At 42.7% G+C, this 19,362-nt stretch overlaps 2 protein-coding genes across 4 annotated transcripts; one reads left to right on the top strand and one right to left on the bottom strand.

The window, feature by feature from the left end:
* Window positions 1-624: 624 nt before the first annotated feature.
* On the bottom strand, window positions 625-12,233 carry atg9b (autophagy related 9B). Its single transcript, XM_083689795.1, has 14 exons — window positions 12,107-12,233; window positions 11,829-11,872; window positions 11,248-11,312; window positions 10,429-10,599; window positions 7,962-8,103; window positions 6,324-7,072; window positions 5,046-5,199; window positions 4,464-4,643; window positions 3,699-3,944; window positions 3,203-3,438; window positions 2,670-2,763; window positions 2,371-2,455; window positions 1,694-1,866; window positions 625-1,517 (listed from the first exon to the last, which is right to left on the bottom strand). The coding sequence occupies exons 1-13, from the start codon at window positions 12,213-12,215 to the stop codon at window positions 1,712-1,714; spliced, it is 2,430 nt and encodes an 809-aa protein (XP_083545921.1). The 5' UTR covers window positions 12,216-12,233; the 3' UTR covers window positions 625-1,517; window positions 1,694-1,711.
* Window positions 12,234-13,233: 1,000 nt separating this feature from the next.
* abcb8 (ATP-binding cassette, sub-family B (MDR/TAP), member 8) lies at window positions 13,234-19,074 on the top strand. Of its 3 annotated transcripts, none has more exons than XM_083689907.1 (16): window positions 13,234-13,353; window positions 13,826-14,162; window positions 14,387-14,542; window positions 14,703-14,797; window positions 15,018-15,123; window positions 15,333-15,494; window positions 15,627-15,712; window positions 15,816-15,913; window positions 16,028-16,133; window positions 16,248-16,281; window positions 16,382-16,518; window positions 16,714-16,808; window positions 17,003-17,136; window positions 17,460-17,607; window positions 18,093-18,343; window positions 18,553-19,074. In XM_083689907.1, the coding sequence occupies exons 1-16, from the start codon at window positions 13,301-13,303 to the stop codon at window positions 18,634-18,636; spliced, it is 2,082 nt and encodes a 693-aa protein (XP_083546033.1). In that variant the 5' UTR covers window positions 13,234-13,300; the 3' UTR covers window positions 18,637-19,074. The 3 variants fall into 3 exon arrangements, with proteins under 3 accessions (XP_083546033.1, XP_083546032.1, XP_083546031.1); XM_083689906.1 differs by having other exon boundaries at window positions 13,234-13,409; window positions 13,829-14,162; XM_083689905.1 differs by having other exon boundaries at window positions 13,234-13,409.
* Window positions 19,075-19,362: the final 288 nt, after the last annotated feature.

Below are 19,362 nucleotides of genomic sequence, written 5' to 3'. Positions count from 1 at the left end.
TCATGATAGATTCCCATCATATTTGGTATGGATTTATATACTAAAATTGTTTCTTTTCAAGAAAACAAATAAATATAATTTGATATTTAAATACTAAAGATAGACCCATTATTTAAATATCTTGGGGCAAAAATTTAAATAAATTGTCACAAAAAGAGGATAATTGTCTGGATCTAACATATAGGACATACAAAATATCGTGGGCTGTTCTCCTAAAAAAGGGAAATAAAATACTGATCTGTGATTCATTCATCCTAAACCTTAAAACCACAAGCTTAAATTGCTGTAAATGCAATGCATGCTTTAGGAACAGCCCTTGCTATAAAAAATGCAATTATAGTGTGTTCATTTGGGGGATAAGCACAATTCTGAAAGTATACAAAATCAACTCATAAAACACTTAATGACTTAATGACTACATAAATGCCACCTTTGATTGCTTCTATGAAAATCCTACCAACCCACAACAATGTTGTTTTTAGTTTGGGCAAGTGTGTAATGCTTGACTCACATACATAGAGATTACACTCCTGTTGATGTTGGAAAAAGAACATGGAAGATACTTGAATACGGAATAACCCTGTTACACCCCCCCCCCCCAAATACTTGAAAGAGAGTGAAAGAAATTAATACTGAAGGGAAAACCCCCATTCAATTCACAAACAGCAGCTTTCTATGAGTATGTCCAGTTTAAATATGTGTTTCAATCTAGCCCACCTGGGCTTTTGTCAGGTTGTCTCATGGTGTCCTATTGGTGACTCAAGTAGTGTGGTTGTAGCCTGCTTCATATCACTTCAGTACTTCTGATCTTCCTCAAACATTAAAACTCGCGGTAAAACAACATTCAAATATTTATAGAGAAGTAAGACGCCAAAGTGTATTTACAAATGACAAGTAGCAAGTAAATAAGGGGCGAATGTAGAAATGTGTACTCTCCTCAAAAGAGAAAATGGTGAGGCAGCTATGAAACAACTCAGTCTTTTCAGCACCAGATAAGACACCATTTCCACCATGAGAAAGCAAAATCAAACTCACATTGTAAACCTCCTGGATGCAAAAAAACCCAACAACCTCAAACCACACACGAAGAAAGAATTGTGATGAGTTTGTTGCGTGCCATGCTCAAGCCTGCCCTGCAAAGTTTTGAGCGATGTCACCCCTTTTCCCCGAGTCCCAAACACATAAAATGACAAATACATTATACACGCAGCTTTCTCACACACATACACACATACATACATACGTACATACATACATAGACTCCAGTCCTATGAGCGATGTATATATACATTTATAACAAAACGATGACAAGGAGAGGGATGGAAGACATACGGTTTCCCTGACGCCACTTCCCTCCCTCCTGATGTGATAGGAGGAGGCATGAAGGGGCGGAGACAGAGGTTATCCAATGAGCTCCTCCAACTGCAACACACTGTGTTGTCCTGAAGGTCCTATCTATACTCTCCAAAAAGATCATCTAAGGCCACAATGTTCGTTGAGAAAGTAAAGTGTAAACACTGCAAACAAAGACACAAGAAGGCTGTGGTTAGACTAGTTATTGACACACATCCTTGTAGAAAAAAAAGAAACTGTAAATAAATAAATACTGGATGAATAACAACTTTCTGACAGTAACGTGGTCATGGAGGAGTGTCAATGTGTAGGAAAGAAAGCGAAAGAGCACATTACATACCCCATGATTTAAGGCACTTCAACAGCTACTCCTGGTGTCCTGTTTAGGAGTAGACCCGCTGTTGATCTCCTCTTCCTCTTCATTATCCTCCTCCTCTTCCTCCGTCCAGCCTCCCAGCCGGAGAGGGGTGGGCAAAGAAAGGCTGGCTGCATGACCGCTGTGTGTCTGAGAACCTGATTTGATAGATACATTATTGGGGGCGGCACAGAGAGGTGGTTAACTGGCTGTTGTATAAAACCTTTACACTCAAACTGTCCAAAATCACCTCATATAGCATGTCTCATTAGCCTTAATACCATAAGGTGGACATATCTGTGTGCACTGGATCTTGGGAGTGACAGCATCTATTAGCTATGAATCACTCTAGAGTTAATCTGGTGTGTATTGTTCATTGTTCATCGATTTAGACCTAGACGGGTGGACTTGAAATCTCATCTATCTTGTGACTAGGGTTAGGGTTAAAGTTATTGACATGTCCTGACCCGAGGCTTTAAAATATCCATCAGACACTGTATAATTCATGGGCTTGACCGAACCCGACCTGCAGGGTGTATCAAACTGAGGCAGACAGGACCGACCATTGACTCAGTCTGTACAAAACTAGTCAATGTTCTATTCTCTACAGAAGAGCCAAGAGCTTGAATAAGTAAAGGGACAGGATGATGGATGTTACTCACCAGTGTTGCTGCTTAGGTCCCTCATGGGCACCGGGTTCTGCCACTGGCCTGATGTTCTTTGGGGCTGGGAGGTCTGTTGGTGGACCTGGGGGACACAGGAGGGGGAACATCAGCGTGCTGCAGGAGTGTGTGGGGTAATACTACATACGGTGTAACATTAATAAAAAAGGATCCATCTGTTGTTAGAGCTGTAATGTCACACAGTGCAGTAGAGTGTGACAGAGTGGATGCTAAAACTACATGCAGTGGTTAATACAACAAGAATATCCTATCTATGGCCAGGTGTTGTGGTGACTTACCTCGTGCATGTATATAGCATGGAGACTCATCTCCGCAGAGGCAAACTCTGAGAGCAGCGGGGTGCTCCGGATCTGAGAGTCACTTGCAGACATGCTGAGGAAAGAAGCTGTCATTAGCAAGCGTCAAAGTGCATCATCAAAACACATCTTTACTCATCCATTTATATCCATCCATTTTTATTCAAGAAACACTTGTGTTAAAGGGACAGGTCACAAAAAAACAACCTCAAGAGAAGCCTAATAGAGAAATCTGCACACATCCCATGACCTCTGTTTAATATATCCAGCTACAGGCCTCTATCCCAAATAAATGGAAAAGATGGCTTCTTTTTTTTTATTTTATTTTTTTTATTTGATGCTTATCTTTTCCATTCATTTAGGATTCAGGCTGGATCCAGTGGTGTGGAAGGTGGACTCATCTGGACTCAGACCCCACTTTGGGGTCTGAAAACATCTGGTAAAATCAGATTTTAGGGCGAACTAGCCCTTTAATGGTGATCTACCATTGAGTGGAGTGTGTGTGGCCACCTTACCTGTCAATGACGGTGCGGTCGCTGCGGTACATGGGGCTCTCGGGGTGGGTGGAGGGCAGGAGGACGTGGGAGCGGGAGCGGCTGGCGTGCGGGAGCTGCGACGTGGACAGCGAGGCCAAAACGCTGGCGGCGGCAGAGGCAGCCGTGCTGGGCGGGAGGAAGCGACGGTCTCGGCCTGGCAGGCCGGACGCCGTCAAGACGGGGTGTGCCAGAACACTGGCCAGTAGGTTGTCAGGCTGGACATGAAGAAATAACCAGAAGGAGTTATAACACAGGGATGGGCAAGCATCATATGAAATGAGGTTGCATACTGCATATACGCTGGTAAAGAGGAACACACTAATTTTTTTGTCAAGTGTATCACTCTCAACAAACAAGCTAAAACAGGTATATTTCGAGTTATCAATGGAAATTCAATCAAGCACAACTCAAATACTCTCAAATCTTTTGACAGTTGACGACCCAGGTCTGGTGGGGATAGGAGTTAGTTACTCACGGCAGAGCCAGACTCGTTGGAGAGCAGGGAGGAGCAGAGGGGGGCTTCGGAGAGCAGTAGCTGGGTGGAGGGCCCTCCCTGGGCGTCGTGCTGAACCTTCTCCTTCAGGTGGCTGATGAAGACAGAGCTCTCCTGGGGTGGCTGCCAACGCGGGTTCTTGATGGTGAAGTGCATGAGGGAGAGCTCCGTCTTGCCGTTCTCCGCCTGCTGGTACACTGAGGCTTCCGTCTGGCCCTCGGACATCCACTGCAATGGAAACGGTCACAGAATCACTGAGGGTCAAGATCTGACAAGCTTGATTATTTTTTTGGGAACAATCCCTTTAATCCTGTGCAGAATTCCTCCACTGATGTGTGATGCAAATTATTATCTCCAAGCATGCCGAGTTGTCATCAAGGAGCATTTCAAAACATGTAACAGTAAGTCAGCTTCGTCCGGACACGATGCATAATTGCCAATGAATGCATAATGTGTTTTAATATATTATGATCTGGGTCAAAATAGTATTTGATCTCTTTCATACGCTTGATTAAGCTTGTTCAGCACAATTGAATCAATCAAATAGTCCCAAAAGTTAAAGCCTCTCCCTCCCAGGCAAGCTAAAGCAAGCTCACATCAAATATTCGAAAAATATTCAAATACTATTTAAATCCCAGGTCTGATGATTACACCAGCATCCTTTTCCAACAACATTGCAAATTTCCTGAACAACAGGTGAAAACTGTTTTGAAAAAAGGCAAAAACGGTGGCGACATCCCAACCTACCATGGGGTTTCCGTGACGGCGGATGTCCATCTGGGCAAAGGAGCAGATGTCACCCACACCGACCACCTCCACGGTGAAGTTGCGGAAGAAGTCGATGATCTCCAGGGACTTGTTCCTCAGGAGGAAGATGAGAATGAAGGGCGTGATGATAGGGCTGAGGAGCTCCTCCAGGATGAAGACCTGAGGCAGAGAGATACGACCACATAATTATGATATCTGTACAACGTCGGTGAGTAAGGAGTTAGGAGGACTTATTTCTGCCTACAGTAGCACAATAGCCTGGGGATAAATGTGTCTCTGCTGGTGTAAGAGAGGAAAGGGCTCTTTCCACACCGTGTAAAGTTAAGTCACATTTTCTATGACTTCACTGAAGTCATATTTTTGTATGTGTTTCCTATAAATAAATACAGCTAAGTAAGTTAACATATATCTTTTAGAACATTCAAGTATAAGTGTCACAAAAGCATCTCAACGTCACACTTGTACACAGTCATATGGAGCTTGACTAGATATCCAGGTGTTAAAATGACACAATTCCATCTAGAATGTGGCCCTTTTTCACCGACGGTCCGCCGTCCTCACCGCTTTGTATTGGAACAGCTGTGCCACCTCGTCGCGGGTCTCGCTCTTGTTGGCGTTGCCCCTCCAGTGATCTGGCATGTAGTGGATGTGTGCCAACACACACTGCAGCAGCTGCTCTGGGCACCACACCATATGTTCATCTGGGATGAAGGACCTGGAGGTGTGGTGATCAAATGCAAACACACACACACACACGTCATCTCTCCTGCTCATAGCATTACATAGCACTCCATGGAATGGTATGTCTGAGAACTTAACATAGGCTGCATTTCACTCCACAAAGATGTTTCCTGTCCTCTGCCCTTGTTCAATCCCCTTCATGGATCTGTTAGGACTGGTTAGGCGTATGCAACATGGTGGAGGCTTTGCAGGGCTATAGGTGAGTCTGACATCCCAGATCAGGGGAGTGAACAAAGGTATTTCAGATTAAATTAAACCATAGTGGTAACCTGTTATTTTATAGCCCGGTATTAAGCAGGTACTTACTAAGAAAGTACTGGCCGTTATTACCTAATCATTGCCTATTTATTACTGGTTCTTTAAAATCCACTGACTCAAGCACAGATATGTTCCATTTAGTACCAATTGTGCTGAATTTATTGAAGTAAGTACCAGACAGTGCCCCTTGTTACCACCATAGTTTACATGGTATATTTATCTAGCACTAGAATTCAAAGTGGTACCCCACCCCAAACAGTTATGTGCATTGATTTAATATTTAATATTTTTCATTTAAAAAAAGTCCATGAAATACAACACTTAAATTCAGGTCTAAAATATTTAGCTAACCATAATGTAAAATATGTCTGCTCTGTTTTAAACTTCCTAAATGTATTGCACTTATTTCCTGAAAAACACGCAGGTAGCTGCCTCTTGCTGTTGATAGTGCAGCAGTTGTGGCTGATGGGAGGCGTGTCGGCTGAATATTAGAGGTCACTTCCTATTGGATACGAGTTGTCTGGTGAATACAAGTGGAGCATGTGACAGAGATACAGGAAAACTTGCCTGTTGGATTGGGACTTCTTTCAATAAAATAATGTTCAAACGTGGGTTTATAAATTACCTATTGAAAAAGTAATACAGAAGTAACACTGTCGTCATATATCTTTGATTTGAGGGTCTGTTTCATATATTATTCCGGAATGAAGTGGGCTTCAATGGGCAAAACGAGTCGACTAAAGGCTGCATCTAAATAACTAAAAGCAAGATATGCACCTAAAAATGACTTACGGTGACTTTTTTGGACTACATCACATTCTGTCCCGCCCCCTCCCTCACCTGGTGATGGTGATGACCACGCCCAGCACGGTGATGCCGGTCAGGATGTGCTGCACGGTCAGCACGTCCTCATCGTAGACGGTCAGGGCGATAAGCACTGCCAGCACCGAGCCCGAGAAAAAGGCCACGTTCTTGGCCATCACGGCCAGCAGTGGCGAGCTGAAGGAGTTCATGTACTTGGAGGTGGGCTTGTAGCCGCGGCCCAGGCGCCCGTGCAGCTCGTGGTCCAGTTCGTTGAAGTGGCGCAGGTAGAGGCGCCCGTACAGGGACCAGCGCCGCGCGCCCAGGCTGCCTGGCTCACGCCGGATGATCTCGGTGTAGCTGAAGAAGGCATAGAGCACCTGCCACACCAGGATGAAGGGGCAGAGCAGCAGGTTGGCGAGGCCCATGAGGAGGATGACTCGGCTCAGCTGCTGCGCCAGCTCCAGCCGGTTCCCCGCCCGCTTGTACTTGGGGTGCAGGTTCCACTTGTTCTGGAAGAGTGAGCCGGGCCCCCAGAAGAGGATAAGCTCGAAGTTGTACTTGAGGCCCTGGGTGAGGAAGACCAGGTTGCCCAGCAGGGGGAGCTGCAGGTGCACAGGCAGCAGGGACTTGTTGACCATGGCCACCATGTAGTTCTTGAAGCGCAAGATGCGGTGGTAGATGTCCAGCTCCGTCAGCTCCTTCTTGTGGATGCACATCTGCTGCTCCCGCTGCAGGCTGATCAAACGGTCCTGCACCTCCTGCCACGTGAAGTTGCACAGCTCGTCCTAGAAGAGGGGGAAATATATTTCACCACGACATTGGTGTATGCTCATGAGCAGAAATGGAACTGGACTGGGAGGTTGGCTTGGAGGAACAAAGAAAATCTTTTTGCAATTAAACAATATCATTATTGAGCTGAATGCATAATGGTTTTAAAGTGGTTCCCATATTGACTGTTTTTCTCAAAACCTTTATTGGATTTTACAATATTATGAGAATATAACACACATGTGAAATAATGCAGGAAATAAACAATAAACAAGATAAAGATTCTGGGAATTCAGCATATCTTATGTGACCTGTAGAGATAGGCCTGGTCCTGCTAATCTTATTTCCACCCCTCCTCATGGCTGTATTCCAAGCAGGTTTGTATGAAAAAGGGTCCGCTCAGACATTGTCCTAATTTGAGGGACACCCACTCATTCATATTCTTGGTATGACAAGTACTTTTCTTTGCATCATAAAACATGACTTCCGTAGAAACGTATGACTCACTCTTGCTAATACTGCTTTGAATCAGCTGAGCACGGAGGTACCACTTTACACTAATGAACCATGTCTAATTCTACAGCCTTGCTGCCTTTATCTGGATAGTCCCTTAAAGCAGGATGTAACATTCAAGCTTTCTAATGGTTCTAAAATGACTGTGTTTAACAGGTAGTGATCAGGGAATGAGATCCTTTAAAATAAATATTTCACTGACAAACGTTGTTTTGGTCTTTCTAAAATCGAGTGTCGTTAATAGATGTTCCACCACACCATCTGTAAATCTCTGCAGGAGCTATCCAAATAACGAGTCACCCAATTTATTTAGTCAATAATTATCTCATTATCCCTCCCACTTTTTGGGGTCTAATGCACTTAATTTGAAGAGTATCATTGAAGGAGCCTCACCATTCTGATCTTCAGTGCTTTGATGTAGAACTGCCTGATCTCCCAGTAGCTCAGGATGTTACAGAAGACCTTGATCAGCCGGTAGATCCAGAAGATGGCTGCCATAATGAGCAGGAATATGATCCAGCTGTTCTCTTGGATCCTGAAGAGAAGCAGCAGGGATGACAAAAGAGGAAGAACATCATTTTAATGAATGGTGATTGTGATGCCTGTTTGAGACTAGGAGCTCATTGGACATTAAATGAGTTGTGTTTCATGTAACAGGAGTTCTAGGCTATAAGTGAATGTAATCCAATGTGTGCTAAACCATGGTAGAATCCATGAATCGTCCATGCTACATATGTTTCCCTTGAGTCCAATGAGATATCCTGAACAAACCAAGTGTTGATGTAACTACTCTATGTTGGGCTCTGAGGTCAGGACACTGAACCCCTGTTTACTGTTAGCGGGGTGGGTAAGTTCAATGTACCCTCCCTGTCAGAGAGCTGGTGAGTAGCCTATCCCATTTCAAAACACGGAACACCAAGTCACACACAAGTGAAGATCTAGCCTGGTACATATAGCCTGTTTCAAGATTAAGGGTCGATTCATTTTCTATTCAGACAATTCAGAACATTCATTGATATTCAATTCATTATTAGTTGAAAACAGGACCTCAGATATCAATCGATGGATTTGCCCTGACCTGATTGAAATTTGGAACTGACCAGTTTTCATTTAGACAATTCAGAAAAGAACAGACTAAGTTCAGTCTATCCAAACGGTGTTGAATGACTGTTGATCTGTGTTGAAATGGTGTAACGGAGAGGGGTTGTGTAGTCTGTAGACTACTTCTGACCCAGGGACAGCATGTCCCAGCATTTACAGTTCCTAGCACGAGTGCGTCATCACCTTTGATATAAACACACATTCAAGTCATGGAGGTTTTAGGGATGGGGTGGGGGGTGGGGGGTGGGGGTGAGATCAACTGAAACCCAGGATTGTGTGCAGATTGATGATATTGCTGAAGACAAGTAAGCTTGTTTAAACATCTTGGATAGAGATTTGCTAGTGGGGGAGGGGGGTCGCACTACAGGCAAGAGGGGGTGTTATGTGCTCGACAGGCTGACTGCCCAGTAGTCAGACCTACTTCTTGCTACTGGGTTGGCCCATCTGACCATGCAGGGCCTATCCATTACACCAGCCTGTTTCCTAGTGGTCTCTGGACACAGCACACAGATACACAAATAGCCGGCTCCAAGAAAGCCATCCACTACAGGGATGTTGCAACCTGTTGTTTACAAGTGGTGTTGTTATAACCAATAACTGTTATAATCTAGAAACATAAGACTAATTAGTGTGAGTTTTAAACTGAATGTCAGTGTGAGATTAACTCCAACCTCTGGTTGTAAATCTATCGCGACAAACCAAGAGGATCGCTTTAATACTTTCAAACTATTCAAATGTGGAACCAGTTGCGGGAACCAGTTGCAGGATTTTCAACTGAGGGAGATGTTATGGCTACAAAAGCCTGCTCAGGAGGCCAACTCAACTCTAAGCCCTCCGACACAAGGGCCTATGCATGACTAAAATAACTGTGGATCAGATTTCACTAAAACAGCATTGCCAAGGACTTTGAACACAACTGCAGACTGATGTCAAAATAAGTTCATAAATGTCAACTTCCAATAACTTCCTAAGTGAAAAGACAATGATAAAATTTGGCCACTCAAAAGATGAGATATCGGAATTAACATCACTAAAGCACTAAAATGTGTATTTATTCATCATATTCTCAGTAAAATCCCACCCACTGGCAATGTGAAAGTAGGCCAGAGCTCCACATTGTGTCTTTATGAATGTCAGCATGTTTTACCGTGAAACCAAATTTGACACAATCCAATAAGCAAACATTAGCCTTTGAATGACTAGTCAACATTGAATTAGGCTTGGTAAATTAAATCCACTCTTCAGGCTCTGACTTGTCCCTGGTAGCATTGTGCCTTGTCATTTGAAAATACAATACTCAATGTAAAAGAAGGGGTTTACAATCCGGCATTGTCTGTCATATCAGGAAACCACCCAATATACTTATGCAGTAAGTCTATCTAAGTGCCTTAGATTACTAGAATTGCATAACACATCTGATTTCTGCAATGAAGTCCCTATCAAGCTGTTCATTATAGACCTATTTTTATTTATTATTATTATTATTTTAAAAAATGATACGTTTTTATTGCTGGTTATTGCAGCGCAATTCGCCAGCAAGACCATGTTACAATGATAAACCTGTACTGGCAATAAAGGATAACAATCTCTGCCACAACCGTCTTTCAACCAAATAGCATACTCACGGGCTGTGGTCTGATTCTGGCATTTAAATACACTGAATTTGATACCAATCCAAAGCTTTTGAATCCATTAATGGAATTTGAAGCAGTTCACACTTCAGGGAGAAATGTAGAGAATCAAATGGCCTTTGACTGACCTTTCAGTGCACTGCTGGCTGGGGAGGATGGCATCTGGTAGGGAAACCTTGTTCCTATCCAGTGGGTTCTGGCCTGGCCCTGTGTGGTTGACCGCCCGGTTGGCAAACAGGATGTCATACTCCACACAGTTGAAGAGGAAGGTGGTGAACGTGACTACAAACAGGAACTGACTGCAATGAGGAGGTCAACGATAGCTGGGATTAACAGTAACAGTAGTTTTGAACTGTATCATCAAGAAAGAAAATCATCAAGAAAATCATTGTGGCAAGAAGATAGACTTAGTCAAGAGACACCACACCATAGGACCTTATACTTTTGTTGTTCATGGTCTGGAGATGATACTGTAGGTGCACTAACATTCACCATAAACTTAAGACATATTACATGATGGTACAAGGATAACAAGCTCTGGTACAATCACTGAAAACAGGCTTAGTTCTTTGGCTTCTGTTGTTAGCGTGTGTTGACAGGCTGTGCTTTGTTAAGAGCTGTCATGCCGAAGAAGGATTTTGTCAGGCTAATAGCTCTAGGGCCCCATGTGAATGAACCCATCACGCCAGACACAGACAAACACCAGATGCATTTATGAAATTGCAGCACTGCTCCTGTTTGGATCTGATGGCTGAACGTGGGCCTAATTTGCCAATGTAACTGATTGGTGCCACAATCCACATTAAACACTTCATATTAATCAAGCAAAAATTAATTAAATTATTATTATAACTCGGTTATACAAAAATTTGCACCTAATACCTATAAAGCAAGTTGTTTTACTTATTCACATGAGGTCTAAAGAAAAACGGATAGGCTATACTTACACAAGTTCAAAGAACTCGGAAAGCATCATACAAGCAAAGCCATTCTTCTGATGGAAATGATAGATGTGGAAATTCAAGTTAAGGAAAGTAATAAAGGTCAAACCTACTCAACACTCTCTTAGGTCAAAAGATTTTTCCGCACATTTTGTAAATTAGTCTTCAAGAATTCATGACTCTAGTTTTGTGAGTTTTTAGTTTTTTCTCTTAAGAGAGACAACACAACTTGGGAGGTGGTGTAGGCAGATATCAACATCCCTACAGGTACTGAGTATCTGTTCTGAAAGAACACAGATCATTTAAACTCATTCTCCTGAGGAAAGTGTCTCATTTAGAGTCACTGTGCATTATGAGTTGCATTTATATATGGCGGTATCCTAATGTCAAAATTAGATTACAATGTCAGAACTGCGGCCGAAACAGCTCCTTCCTAATGACATCATCACAACAGTTCATAAATCACCATTATAAAGCTGCAATTTGAAATGCCACACAAAAGGAAATGCTCATTTCCAACTAAATGATTCCCAGTAGCTATTATGTTAAAGATGAATAGTAGCTAAAACATTGACTTAAAAGGATATTCTTGTAAAGAAGTTGTCCAGATTCTTTATGTGGTGCCATGAGTCTGCAAATCAAGGGAAACATGGTTTAGGCAAATACATGAAAAAAATATAATTATATATGTTTATCACTTAGGATTTGTCAAAAGTTCTTTTTTAGTGCACCTAGTGCCTGTGGGATTTGTGTTATTGTTGTACTATAAGCTAGGAAACTTTAAGCCAATAACCATATAATCAGGCCAGATAATACTCTGTCATCATTAGGCCCATGTTATGAACATCCTTACTGCCAGCAGTACCTCTTAGGCTCTCTGGCACATGTACTAATAGGTCCTCCTCCCCGGGAGGTGAGTCCTCCTCAAAGTCCTCAATCCGCTGATACTCCTGGTAGGCTTCAAAGTTGGCCATTGTGCCTCACATTCTCCCTCGTACTCCCTAAAATAAAAGTCAAGAGAGGGACACACAGGCACACACAGCTATTTACCCCTGTGGCAACTGGTCTGTTACTGTTCCACTAAACTGACCAGGCAGCTTCCAATCTTATGACGATCAGGTAGCTAGAAAGCTGTAGACATATCCATCTAGTTAGCTAGCTAACACGATTTAAGCAGCCCAGGGGGCTCAGGCTGTTGAGCGGGGTTCAAGCGATGTCGCTACCAACTATAACCAGTTTGACAGCTAGCGAGAGACAAGCAGAGAGAGACAGTTATTTTTTTTAACGCATTAGCTAAGCCACACTAACTAGCTCTGCAGCTACTGCTGGCCTAGTTCTGTTGACAATCGGTATGGGGTTGAAAGGTTAACTAACCTGCCATACCAACAAAGCAAGAGGATAGCAAGCCAGCTATTGCGTTTCTTACCTCTCAGCTTATGCTAGACGGCCCGTCAGCTAGCTCTTCGTTTATCCTTGACTCACTGCTGTGCTGCAATTTGTATTGTAGAGTCTCGGTCCATTCGCTGGATCCTGATCTCAAGTGGTTTGGACTCTTACCCTATTTGTATAGCGAGTAACGTTCGCTAGGTTAAATATAACCCGCTAGCAAACGTGATGAAGCATGTAGTTGTTATCGGATAACAGGCTAACTGTCCAGCCAGCTGGCTAGCTCCATAAACCATCCGTTGGTTTCCAATGTTTTGTCTTTCACAAACAAATGTCAACAAAACACCAATTGACGTCACTTTGTCTGAATAAACGTCACTTCCGTATTAGAAATGTAGTTCTTTTCGTTTTTTATCATGAACGTGAAGTCCCGATATTATTTTGCAGTCAGTGATAGGAATAACAGAACGAATAAGAAATGGACAACCTTATTTTCTGTTTGTAAGATTATGCAATTTGCCATCAAATTAAAAACAAGCTTTGTGTTCCCAGCATAGAAAACATAGAAATGCATTGTGGGATTTTACCAACATGGCAGCCTGCATGTTGCTCCTTGACTGAACCTTTTTGAGCTAAGCGCTCAGTTTCATTCAATGGATTTAGTTGATTTTCCATGAAAACAATATGTTTCACTTACTTTGTAATAGAGTCAGCACCACTGCACCGGTGCGTCCCCTTTATTCGCGTTTTAACAAAACACAAGATGTGTGGAGACAGCCACGGTAGGAGACCCTTGCTAATAGTTAGCTAATCAGCTGGCTGGCTAGTAGCAGTAGCTAGTTACACTAGTGCCTAGTGGCAGGATCTTACACTGACAAAGCTACGTTAATCATGGACACAATGATTGTCAATCTCTATGTCAGTGGCGTGGTGGCAATGGATTTGGATCTATGAGATGTGTTTCATGCAGCCAAGCAGCCTGTTAGTCAGCTCTGTTGTCAGTTGCCTCACAGTTGTTGGTAATGGTAGAGTCAGTGAATGAGAGAGTTGTCCAGCTCACGTTGCTCATTCTTCCAATGAAGACCACACAGTAATCACCAGCCATGCAATCCCCTCCAAACTACTTCGGTTTGTCAGTTACAAATAACCTGAAGAATAAAGGTAATCTCATCTCTTAACAATTGTTCATTCATTACAGAAGTCGTCTGTATTCAACACCAGTGTCCAATGCACACAACTCCTCTGGACAGCCTAGCAATGCTGTTGCCCGTGTCTGGGGTCTGGCTCAAAGAACCATTCGCCAGTCCACCTGCAAGACATCAAGACCACCGAGGGTGGCTCTGAAGTTTATCCTGGGACCAGTGGTCCTGACAGTCTCTGCACGACTGCTTGGCAATGTGGCATATTGCCAGGCAGATGTGAATAACAATGTTCCAGCAGAAGTTCTGGTTAAAGAAAATGTGCCTGAGTTCAACTGGAAGGTGCTGTGGGAATTTGTCAAACCCCAGCTCCTTGCCCTTCTCGGTGCTGTTGTGGTAAGCAACATCAACTTGTCATTAGATAATCACACATAATAATAAGTTGACCTTTTAGAACACATACAGCTGGGGCCAATTCTGTTGGAGACCAGAATTCATGAAATTGGCCCTAGCTGTATATGTCATTAAACTACAAGAGCTTTCAAATGATTAATATTTCGAGGACCTCATAAGGACTGTGGGTTAAATGAACCAATCATGTATTTTTGTTTATTGTTTAGCTTGCTTTTGGTGCCGCCATCTTGAATATCCAAATCCCCCTCATGTTGGGAGAGTTGGTGAATATAGTTGCACGCTACATGAGGGAGCATACTGGAAATTACATGCGAGAGATGAGTGGACCTGCGGTGAAGCTGCTTGGGTTATATGGTCTCCAAGTAAGATGTTGATTATTTTGTTCCAATTAAAACAAAAATCATGCAGAAAAAAGTTAATGCAAGAAGTTTCACGTATCTTGATCGAGGACTAATGTCATGGAAATATTAGAATACATCAAGTCATGAAGTTAGTCAAATGTTCCACATCTATTTTCCACAGGGTCTGTTGACCAGTGGTTATATAATCCTGCTCTCAAGAGTAGGAGAGAGAGTGGCAGCGGATATGAGGAAGACTCTTTTCTCATCTTTACTCAGGTATACACTTATTCCTAGTTGCAGTTTCTTTCTCACACTACAGAACAATACATAACTGGTGTGAAAAACCAGTTACAATGCTAAGACTGAATACAGTAAAGTAACTAGGATTTATGTATCCAGCCGTCTGTCATCCTGGATAACACATAAAAATTAGTTAATATTTTTTTTATGGCTCATCTATCAATATACACGACAAAGATTGTCATTTTTGTTTCAGGCAAGATGTAGCCTTCTTTGATGCCAATAAGACCGGCCATCTTGTGAACCGTCTGACCGCTGATATTCAGGAGTTCAAGTCTTCCTTTAAACTGGTCATCTCTCAGGTATGGCTAATAGCATACTGTTTTAGCATGTGTCCTATAATGAGCATAATGTTATCATCCAATGGCTGTTTGCTCCCATTTAAAGACAGCTCTCAGATGGCACTAAGGAAATTCATGCAGCACGTATACAGGAGGACCATCTATTGCTGAAACTGTTTGGGTAATGGAAATCTTGTTCCACTTATTTTGTCCTCTTTATATATCTACAGGGTTTGCGGAGTGTCACACAGACAGTTGGGTGTTTTGTGTCCCTCTATTTCATTTCCCCTAAACTCACTGGTATGACGGTGGTGGTACTGCCTTGTCTGGTGGGAGCAGGAGCTCTGATTGGTTCATTCCTTCGTAAGCTTTCCCGATTGGCTCAGGAGCAGGTGAAGTGCAAACTAGTCATATCACTGGGTTTATCAGAACTATAGCAAATTTGGTGCTGTCTGTTGAGCATTGATATTTGATGCCTGTTTATCTCTTGACTGAATCGCATTTCTGTGTTTGTGGGCGTGTAGGTGTCGAAAGCAACGGGGGTGGCTGATGAGGCCCTTGGCAATGTGCGGACCGTTAAAGCCTTTGCTATGGAGGAGCGGGAGCTGCAGTGAGTGAGATCCTATTACGTCTCCGAATCAGACCAGACGTTAAATTGCTAACCCTATAATACCGCCACGTATTTCATTCAAAGCATTTCGTTTGTGTTTCAGATTATATGCCCTTGAGGTGGATAGGTCTTGTGAAATGAACGAGTCTTTAGGCTCAGGGATCGCTGTTTTCCAAGGCCTGTCAAATGTTGTCCTGAACTGTGAGTTCATGTTTTTTTTTTTAAAGTGGGTGACACTTGGTCTTCCAGAAAAAGATTATTGATTATATTAGTTATGCTACCACTAATCCGTTGCATGCCTTTTTATTTTTACAGGCATTGTTTTAGGCACCATTTTTGCTGGTGGATCGTTGATGGCGGGTGATGAGATGTCTCCAGGTGACCTCATGTCTTTCCTGGTGGCTTCGCAGACTGTTCAGAGGTAAGAAAAAAAATGAACGGGATCTGTTGTTCGTAAAAGGTCTTTCGTTGTAACATGCCAGATGCAAAATTAGTAGTTATATTGTTTCAATTGAATAACTTGCTCTCTCCCCAGGTCTTTGGCCAGCATCTCTATCCTCTTTGGCCAAGTGAGTAAAGGCACAGTTGAGTCTCTGCACAAGGAGAACTTGATGAAAAATGTTTCTTGTTGAAACTTTGTAAAGAGTGGAACCTATTGTCTTTTTCCAGATGGTTAGGGGCATGAGCTCTGGGGCCCGTGTGTTTGAGTACTTGGCTTTGGAGCCTTCTATTCCACTGACAGGGGGAGGCCGCATTCCTTACAATTCCCTGATAGGACGGGTGGACTTCATGAACATCTCCTTCAGGTAAGAGGCCACGCTTGGAGTAAACACCTTGCTTAGTTTACCACTGGTGAAATGTCTCGCAAATAAGACCACCTAAAACATTTATTTTGTAAGCTGTCAGCATGCCAACTGTATATTCATGTATGTAGTAGTATGAAAAACATACAAGCAGGGGGTGCCATTTTCCTTTTTTTTTTTTTTTTTTACTTGTTACAGTTACCCAACAAGACCTGGCCACCAAATCTTGAAGAATTTCACCCTCACACTGCCCCCTTGCAAGACTGTCGCTATTGTTGGGGAGTCAGGAGGAGGTAACGATCCAACCATTTCCATGGATACCCTACACACACTCAATTATCCTGCTTAACTCACAATGCCAAAAGCAAAGTGCTTATAATTATATTTGGGATTTATTTGCCTAACGAGTATAATTATGGGGATTATAATTATAATCATGATGCATGTGTAATTAATGTGTTTTAATTATTACTCTCCTATGTTTCAGGGAAGTCCACAGTGGCATCCTTGCTGGAGCGTTTCTATGACCCTAGCGGTGGTGTGATCATGTTGGACGGGCTGGACATCCGGACACTTGACCCCTCCTGGCTCAGAGGGCAAGTCATTGGATTTATCAATCAGGTCATTTTCTCCAACATTAGATTTTTGTTTGTGTTTTGCGATGTGACGTTACCATGGAAAGTTGGATGACTTCAGAGATGTTTCAGATTCATTCGAGCAAGATGTTTCACTCCTTTGCATTTCCCTAGGCACGCCAGCACGTCAGTGCAACGTAATAACACAAGTGACAAAAAATCTCTGCCAGTCGTTGCCCGGCTATTTCATGGCTACCTCATGTCTCTGAGTCTACCTTTGAGTTCTGACTTTGTAGGGGACAGTTTACTTGTATGATTTTGCTACAATGATTCCTATATTCGCTTTCATATTTCTACCCCTGCCTACAGGAGCCTGTGCTGTTTGGTTCCTCTGTGATGGAGAATATTCGCTTTGGGAAGCCTGAGGCCACTGACGCCGAGGTCATCAACGCTGCCAAGCAAGCCAATGCTCACCGCTTCATCACAGGTTTCCCAGATGGGTACAGCACTGTAGTCGGTATGTGGTGTTATAGTCTGCTATTGATGTCTGTCAACATGAGGACCAAAGAGGGGAAATGAAAGTCAAGAAAGCCATTATGGTGAAACCACAAATACCAACAAATCAAAGCTGAGAATCTATAAAATGATAGATTCTATAGAATTTGAATCTTCAAATTTGCTACCAATAAGAGTATAGAGCCAAAAGAAGGAAACATGCTTCACTGTCCGATTACACAGGGCTCTGTATGCCTAGGAATGAACTGGAGACTTGCCAAAGAAGATGCTTTTTTATCTTAGGAGTAGGCTTAATCTGTTCCCTTGAGTATAGACATGTTGTTGTGAAGTTGTCTGCTAGTAGGTATGAAAAGTATATTTTCTGTTATAGTTTGGAATGAGGACAGGTTTTTTCTGGTGTATTATTTGCTGCTAGCGATGTTGTCATCATCAGACATATGTATATTGATTCATTTCCATTTCTCTTTCCCCTTCACGGACACACAGGCGAGCGAGGAGTGACCCTCTCAGGAGGTCAGAAGCAACGGATTGCTATCGCCCGCGCCCTGATTAAGAACCCCAGCATCCTGGTGCTGGACGAGGCCACCAGTGCCCTGGATGCAGAGTCTGAGGGGGTGGTGCAGGAGGCCCTGGACCGGGCCACGTCAGGCCGCACCGTGCTCATCATCGCCCACCGCCTCAGCACCATCCAGAGAGCCGACCTCATCTGCGTCATGAGCAACGGCCGCATAGTCGAGGTGAGGTGCTCCAGAGGGGTGTCCTCTGGCTTGTTCTGGCCCATTCGTGGGAAAGATGGTTTTTTTTAAAACATGTTTTCTAGTTATTGAGGCTCACAAAGGCATTTCTAAGAGCATGACTCTTGACCTAATGACCCAATTGGATGATGTTAGTGCATTTTTAACTTGTAACTTCAACTAGGTCTAACAGCTATCTTGTCCCTTTTAAGGCTGGAACACACTTGGACCTGCTGAGCAAAGGAGGGCTTTATGCTGATCTGATTCGCAGGCAAAGAGCAGAGGGACAGAAATGAACACCAGTATGCATAGCAGCAGTCCTGTAAATCATAAACTGACATTCTTCCTGCGATGCAAAGGGCAGCCGTTGCCTAACAAGCGACGTAAATTATGTTATGTGTTTAAAGTAATTTTAGTTTGATGAATAATTATAATTCCATGTTATACATGTCACATGTATGAGTGGACCAACTGAACAATTGGATCTAATGAATTGCGGCCTGAGGCTGCCTACATTTGAACTGTTTATCATGTATTGTTTATAGAAACAGAATACATGTATATACTGTACTGTATTTTATTTGTATCTGGTTTAATCTGGGTTATTTGGCCCTGACCTGTATAGAGTACCTTTTGACAGTAATTGTTATCATGATTTAATTAGTATGAATATGTTTTTTTCTGAGTGTGTGTCTGTGTGTATATGTCTAAATGTTACTTAAACTAAGTAAATAAACATCAAAAGAGATTACATTGTGAAGATGCACCAGATAAATCCATTCAAGATTGTACAAACTCTAAGTAATTCAATTGGACCTTTGATGATTTTTGCAGGATTTCTTGAGGAGGACACATTGTAACTATTGACAGTGTTGATATATCAAGAAAATAGTTGCTCAAAGAAGATGAGTTGGATGATACCTAATACAGTGGAACCTCGAGATACGAATTTAATCCGTTCCGAGACTTCCTTCGTAAATCAAAACATTCGGATCTCAAATCAATTTTTCCCATTTAAAATA

Source organism: Argentina silus (genome assembly GCF_951799395.1).
Source record: "Argentina silus genome assembly, chromosome: 18".
Lineage (NCBI taxonomy): Eukaryota > Metazoa > Chordata > Actinopteri > Argentiniformes > Argentinidae > Argentina > Argentina silus.
Note: the sequence above shows the minus strand (reverse complement) of the source record. Positions and strands in the feature narration are given on the sequence as shown.